Source organism: Symphodus melops (genome assembly GCF_947650265.1).
Source record: "Symphodus melops genome assembly, chromosome: 6".
Taxonomy (NCBI): domain Eukaryota; kingdom Metazoa; phylum Chordata; class Actinopteri; order Labriformes; family Labridae; genus Symphodus; species Symphodus melops.
Window position 1 is genome coordinate 384424 of NC_136696.1, and position 7528 is coordinate 391951.

The window sequence follows — 7528 nt, forward strand, 5'->3', positions numbered from 1 at the left end:
CAGTCCTCGACCCTGGTCAGACTTTTAACCCTTTAAAACCAAGCAGCAACCGTCGGTGCTGCAACATGAAGCTGAAGTGTGAAGTCGTGCAGTACCTGGAGTGTCCACTAGAGGCTGGCTGCAGTTCCTGGAGTGTCCACTAGAGGCTGGCTGCAGAAACACAGGAAGTCACATACACACCCATTCAAACAGCCAGCTGTGAGGTCCTGAAGCTGCTCTGTGATAGACCGTCCTGAGCTGGACTCAGGTCCATGAGGGTGTCAGTGTGTCAGACTGTGAGCTCTTCATGCAGCCGTCACCGTAGCTTAGCATGGCGTCGCTTCTCCACCCTCCTGTCTTCATCTCTGCATTTTTATTCTTTCATTCATGTGCTTCTTCAAGCTGCAGCTGGTTCTGTTTTCATCGTCCACTGTTTTTATGTTATCTGTTGTTTTTCCTGCAATTCCACGAGCCAAGCCCTGCAGCCGGTCCCGACACGTTTGGACCCTAAACCCAAACCCAACCAGAGTTACATTTAAACGTGTGCTACAATGTTCTGTAGGTGGAGATGTGTGTGTGCATGTGTGTGTGTGCGTGTGTGTGTGTGAGAGAGTGTGTGTGTGTGTGATGCATGGGGATATTTAGGAGTTGTGGGTTTTTTGTGGAGATATTTTAAGTTTAAAAATATAATTTAGTGATCTGTTGGATTCTTTAAAGCAGCTAACAACTTCATGTGTACTGACTGTAGAGCTGAACGCAGATCATTGAAAGGTTCAGTTCATGTGTGTGTGTGTGTGTGTGTGTGTGTGTGTGTGTGTGTGTGTGTGTGTGTTCAGATGGGATCGACGGACACAGGACTCTGGGAGACAAATCCGGTCTGGCTGGAAAGAGGGACATGGGTCAGGAGGAGGACTTCAGAACAGGTCTGTCTCTGTCGGGGTTCTGGGTCTACCTGAAGGGGGGGGGGGGTCCTGCAGGAGGTTTGAGTGAGGACACTAAACTTTGGAAGGTGCTGACAGGCTGCTGTTTGTCTCCACAGGAGCCATGAGGATAGCAGATGGAGATATCATCCACACCGTGGTTGACTTCCTGTCCTACCTCAAACTCAAAGGTTTGTTGATCTTCTGTTCGGACCTGAAGTCCAAGAACAAGCAGCCACAGAATCTCTGAAGAGAAGATGGAGAATCAAACCGGCTGAGAGTGAAACATGTGACTCTTCTTTAAAAGGTTTGAGTGTCGGTGACGAGGAGGAGAGAGGTCAACAGCTGCTCTAAAAGGCTTTAATAATACCAGGACAATTAACACACACAGGAAGCCTTCTGACATCACTTAGAAACCTCTTCACTCTTTATTACCCAACATGTTTTTACCTCCAACTTTAGACAGGTTCACTTCTGTAAAGGACCAATCAGAGAGCTGCTCTCCTCCCCTGTGATCAGTCAGCCAATCAGAGAGCTGCTCTCTTCCTGTGTGATCATGAAGGAAACCTGCTGTGTTGAAGCTTCTCTGACAACAATGCAGCAGCCAGTATGTCCTCCTTCTAACTTTAGATTCTGCTCCTGAATGCTCTGGATCTGATTGGACCAGAGAAGGTAGGCGGGGCTTTGAAGGCCGTTTTGGACGCCCCTGGGTTTGTCAGATATGAGAGCAGTTATCAGGTGAACAGGTGTTGCAGCGATGGAAGCGGGCAGTGGAACTGCTTCAGATCTGTTGGACTCTTGTGTCTCATGTCTCACGTTTATCACGATGATATTCACAGGAGTTACATATTAAATGTGTCTTTGTGCAGTTTTTAGGATGTTTGTTCCCTCTGGACCAAAAAGATTTTTAAATCCACTCCAGAGAGACATGTTCTGGGTTTTGGTGAATTTATGTCAGATTTGAATCAATGAAATGCTAAATTCTTTTGAGAGCTGGTTAACTAACTGTGTGTGTGTGTGTGTGTGTTAACAGAGATGGGCGCCTTGGACACCCTGCCGTCCTCTGTGACATCAGAAGAACTGAACAATCCCTGAAGTCTGCTGTTCGTGTTTGTGCTGATTCTTTAACACATCGTCTCTTCGGTCCGATCTTTGAGCTGCTGTAAATAAGTCTTGAAATCCCCTGACTGACGGAGGATCCAGCCAATGAAAAGCCATCTCTGTATTATCATCCTCGTATTTATCATTGTGGTCTGGTTTGAAGGAGCGGACTGAATAAAACTATGGCACTGGACTCACTGGACCACCTGAGTTGATTCTTTGCATCAGTCTCAATCACAACATGTCTCAAATTCATTCTTCATTTATTAACCTGAGCAGACCACATGTTTAACGCTCCAACAATGGAGTCTGACATTCAGCTGTTAGTTCATGTTAAACATGGCTCCTGATGTTTGTATGTTCATGTCAGGTTTTGGACTGCAGTACCCACTTTAAACACCAGGTGTCCTTTACATATTAACAATAAAAAGGCTCTGGGAGTAGGTGGTTGTGGCTCATCTCACAGAAATGTGACCATACAAACATCCAGCAGACAGACTGATGTTGGTTAGAGATCAGAGCTGGCGTGTGATGTCACCACGGTAGGACGTTTCCACGGAAGTCTTTGAATCCTCCGTGATCTTTTTCTGACAGAGCGGAGAGGACGGAGAGCAGAGCAGAGACACTGTCCTCAACAGACAGATCAGCCTAGAACACACACACACACACACAGAAATATACACACACACACAGAAACACACACATACATACAGAAACACACACACAGAAACACAGGTAAATGACAGTTTTAGATGATGCGTTCAGGGCTGTGTGAAAAGCTGGTAAATGACAGTAATGACTGTTTTAAAGGGCCTGGTTGATTCTGCAGTGTTCATATGAGAAAACTGTCTGCTCTTATTAACACCTGTTGGTGCAGGTGAGATGATAAGAAAGATGAGACAACACGTCCTGATGTTGGACAGAAAAATATGTTCAATAAGTGATAAACTAAATGATCCCTGTTCTGTGTGGACTTGTTTCTAAACTAATGAAATCAAAGAAGCTCAATGTGTCTGTATAATCTTCAGAGCCTCTCACCTTGCTGTCATCTTTGATCAAACTGCTGTCTGCCTCAGTGCTTCCCTCTGCTGTCAGCAGAGGGAAAACACTCAGCACACAATCAACCCCAGCATCCTGCTGCTCGCCTTCACTTCCTGATCTCCATAAACTCCCCTATGAACGTCTGACTCCGTATTATGACCTGAAGTGCCCTCCATGCTCCAGCTATGTGAGCCCTCCATGCTCCAGCTGTGTGAGCCCTCCATGCTCCAGCTGTGTGAGCCCTCCATGCTCCAGCTGTGTGTGCCCTCCATGCTCCAGCTGTGTGTGCCCTCCATGCTCCAGCTGTGTGTGCCCTCCATGCTCCAGCTGTCTGTGCCTTCCATGCTCCAGCTGTCTGGGCCCTCCATGCTCCAGCTGTCTGTGCCCTCCACCTGCACCCTCAGCTGTCTGTGCCCTCCATGCTCCAGCTGTGTGAGCCCTCCACCTGCACCCTCAGCTGTCTGTGCCCTCCACCTGCACCCTCAGCTGTCTGTGCCCTCCATGCTCCAGCTGTGTGAGCCCTCCACCTGCACCCTCAGCTGTCTGTGCCCTCCACCTGCTCCCTCAGCTGTCTGTGCCCTCCACCTGCTCCCTCAGCTGTCTGTGCCCTCCATGCTCCAGCTGTGTGAGCCCTCCACCTGCACCCTCAGCTGTCTGTTTCCTCCACCTGCACCCTCAGCTGTCTGTGCCCTCCATGCTCCAGCTGTCTGTGCCCTCCACCTGCACCCTCAGCTGTCTGTGCCCTCCATGCTCCAGCTGTGTGAGCCCTCCACCTGCACCCTCAGCTGTCTGTGCCCTCCACCTGCTCCCTCAGCTGTCTGTGCCCTCCATGTTCCAGCTGTGTGAGCCCTCCACCCTCAGCTGTCTGTGCCCTCCATGCTCCAGCTGTGTGAGCCCTCCACCTGCACCCTCAGCTGTCTGTGCCCTCCACCTGCTCCCTCAGCTGTCTGTGCCCTCCACCTGCTCCCTCAGCTGTCTGTGCCCTCCATGCTCCAGCTGTGTGAGCCCTCCACCTGCACCCTCAGCTGTCTGTTTCCTCCACCTGCACCCTCAGCTGTCTGTGCCCTCCATGCTCCAGCTGTCTGTGCCCTCCACCTGCACCCTCAGCTGTCTGTGCCCTCCATGCTCCAGCTGTGTGAGCCCTCCACCTGCACCCTCAGCTGTCTGTTTCCTCCACCTGCACCCTCAGCTGTCTGTGCCCTCCATGCTCCAGCTGTCTGTGCCCTCCACCTGCACCCTCAGCTGTCTGTGCCCTCCATGCTCCAGCTGTGTGAGCCCTCCACCTGCACCCTCAGCTGTCTGTGCCCTCCACCTGCTCCCTCAGCTGTCTGTGCCCTCCACCTGCACCCTCAGCTGTCTGTGCCCTCCATGCTCCAGCTGTGTGAGCCCTCCACCTGCACCCTCAGCTGTCTGTGCCCTCCACCTGCTCCCTCAGCTGTCTGTGCCCTCCACCTGCACCCTCAGCTCTGCTGAGCTGACTTTAAATCATTCACTACATGTCAGAGGGACCGTTTGCATTGAGCATCAAACTGTTACTAACACAGCTGAACATCAGGAATCAATGGAATAGTTACCAGAGGCCCCCCCATGTCGGTCCTGACCCAGCCCGGGTGCAGACACAGACACAGGATGCCGTCTGAGCCCAGATCAGCAGCCAGACACCGGGACACCATGTTGAGAGCAGCCTGTGAGACAACAAGCACAGAGTATCAACTACACACACACACACACACACACTACACATACACACACACACATGCTACATATATATATACACACACACAGTACACATATACACATATACACACAGAACACACACAGAACACACACATACACACACACAGAACACACACAGAACACACACATACACACACACAGAACACACACACACACACACAGTACACACACACATACACACAGTACAAATATATACACACACACAGTACACACATACACACACAGTACACACATACATACACACAGTACACATACACATATACACACACACAGTACACATATACACACACACACTCTCACCTTGGAGGTGCGGTAGGCGTAGCTCTTGAAGCTGGCCCCTTCAGCCCAGGTGTGTGTGATGGAGCCCAGGATGGAGGAGACGTTAATGACGGCTGCTCGGTGAATCCCCATCCCTGAGGAGCGAGCTGCAGCCGCCTGCAGCAGAGGCAGGAACGCCTGAACACGGACGACAACAAACGACCAGCTGGGAGTCAAACAAAGAGCTGCAGAGGACATCTTTACTTCTGTATGTTAGAATCCTGACAGTCAGAGGGGGCGTGGCTTGTAGCGACCTTGGTGACAAAGAGCGGAGCCACAGTGTTGACCTGGAAGCTCTTCATCATGGCCTCCCGGGTGACGCTGTTTATGTCCGTGCTGCTTCCGATCGCAGCGTTGTTGATCAGACAGTTGAGTCCTTCATGTCCAACGATGGACGTGACTTCCTGCAGCGCTGAGCTCACACTCTGCTCACTGTCCACGTCTGCAGACAACACAGCACGCTTCAGTCACATGGTTTCAAACACGGCCATCAGAACCGCTTCACATGCTGGCTGAGGAACTAAAGCAGCCTGAGACATGAAGAGGGAGTTTATGTACACACTGTGGGTCATATCTCACAGACTCACCGAGTGTCACTATATGAACACCTGGGTGTGTTTCAGAGAGCTCCTGTAGATCCTGACCAGAGAAGAACACTCATGATTCAAGAATAAAGACATTAAAGAGGAAACATCAGATACATCATTCTGTACAGTGTCATCTTTAAAGGCTATTTAAAGAACACTTTGTTTGTTTTTGTTTTAGATAAATTATCCTCAGATGAGGGTCTGTGAAGGTTCCAGCTGTAAAGGAACATTCAACATTGTGTTTTCAGTTAAAACCAACTAATAATAAGACGGATCAGTTTGTTCATGAGCTGCAGGATGAAGCGTCAGAGTGCCCTCTGCTGGACAAACTATGTGATGACACCAATTCTAAATCCATCGGAGCATTGTGTTCTGCAGCATTTGACCTGTTAAAGGTCACTTATTACCCAGAATCCTCTCCTCCATGTTCCTCTAACATGTGTCTCTAGTCTGTCTCCAAACCCCCCAGAGATGAGAACAGTCCGTCCTCTCCGTCTCCTGCCTGCCCCTCTTTACAGACGACGTGTCCTCAAACAGGCCGTCTGTTCCCTTCATGACGTCGACGGTTTTACAGAAAGACTTTCATTTGTTTCGCCCGCTGCTTTACTTCATGAACAAACTGTGTGTTTCTCACCTACAGGCCAGCATGCAGGGCTCATCCACTTTTCAAACTGATCACCTCATGCACACGTCACTGCTCTGTTCTGCATGCATCAGAGGTCCACTAACCCTACCTTATCAATAAAGTGACATCATCAGTCAATTAAGGGAAGGGAGGTGGAGCCACTTTGATAACTGATCAGCTCTAAAGATGACTAGCAGTCAGACATGGTCTCCTCCTGTGTCGATGTTTAAACATTAAACATGCACGTGCATCACTCAGTGTGTCCTTCTATTTACACCAACAGCACCAGCTGGCTGCTGAGACAGTGACCTGCAGCCCAGCAGGCCTCGTCTTCTTCTTCATGTGTTGAATGTGTGTTGGTAAGTGAAGCTGTATAAAGACATGGGAGGGGGGAGGAGGGGGGAGTACCGTGGAGGCGCTCGGGTTGCGGGCTGTCGCGATGATCGTGGCCGGTCTGCTGCTGCTCTCCGCCAGCTGCTTCACCGTGTGCAGCCCGATGCCTCTGCTGGAGCCCGTGATCAGCACGGATCCACATTTAGCCCAGGGGACACTCATGCTCAGTCTGACCTGTAACTACAGTCTGACCTGTCACTACAGTCTGACCTGTCACTACAGTCTGACTTGTCCTTCAGACTGTTGTTATTGTTGGTGCTGCGTTCAGGTGCTCCTCGACAGGAAGTCGTTCTTCAGACTTCTGTGTGTTCACATCATTTTAGGTCGGAAAGAAACAACAGAAACACGTGTGTTCTTCTTCTTCTTCTTTTAGTTTAACGGCGGGTTACAAACATATCTTAAAGATGTGTATACCGCCACCTACTGTACCGGAGTATCTAGCTTGATTTTATACTTCTCTATTTAATATCAAGTAAATGAAATAAAATAAAATAATAAAAAATAAATTTAAAAGAAAAAAAACAAAAAACAAAACATTAATAAATAAATAATGACCTAAATCTGATTATATATCTCTATATCTTTCAAAAATTGTAGCACAGCTTTCTGTGTTTACTTGATTCCTTCTCCTGTAGTTCCAAGTAATCCCTCAATACTCCATTTCCCTCCTGCCTCTCTTATCTTTTGATTTAGTCTTATCCTCATTCTTCTATATTTTTTGCAATGAAACAATATGTGTTCAACATGTGACTCCACATTCCTCACATTCATCTGTTTCTCTTTTACCTAACATTGTGTTATTCAACCCTGTATGGTCAAATCTCATT

At 48.9% G+C, this 7528-nt stretch overlaps 2 protein-coding genes across 3 annotated transcripts in view; one reads left to right on the plus strand and one right to left on the minus strand.

The window, feature by feature from the left end:
- The window catches only part of gal (galanin/GMAP prepropeptide), a 7333-nt gene extending 5131 nt beyond the window's left edge, over window positions 1-2202 (plus strand). For both annotated transcript variants that reach the window (XM_079346226.1, XM_079346225.1), the window contains 3 exons: window positions 816-902; window positions 1019-1090; window positions 1933-2202. In XM_079346226.1, the coding sequence (XP_079202352.1) occupies window positions 816-902; window positions 1019-1090; window positions 1933-1994 (221 nt within the window). In that variant the 3' untranslated portion in view covers window positions 1995-2202. The remainder of the gene's footprint in view (window positions 1-815; window positions 903-1018; window positions 1091-1932) is intronic.
- A 44-nt stretch (window positions 2203-2246) lies between these two features.
- LOC306825451 (C-signal) lies at window positions 2247-7033 on the minus strand. The gene is made up of 7 exons (XM_079346224.1): window positions 6912-7033; window positions 6717-6875; window positions 5684-5735; window positions 5351-5538; window positions 5079-5234; window positions 4616-4726; window positions 2247-2648 (listed from the first exon to the last, which is right to left on the minus strand). Exons 2-7 carry the CDS (start codon window positions 6861-6863, stop codon window positions 2535-2537), a joined length of 768 nt encoding a protein of 255 aa, XP_079202350.1. The 5' UTR covers window positions 6864-6875; window positions 6912-7033; the 3' UTR covers window positions 2247-2534.
- Between the last annotated feature and the right edge of the window lie 495 nt (window positions 7034-7528).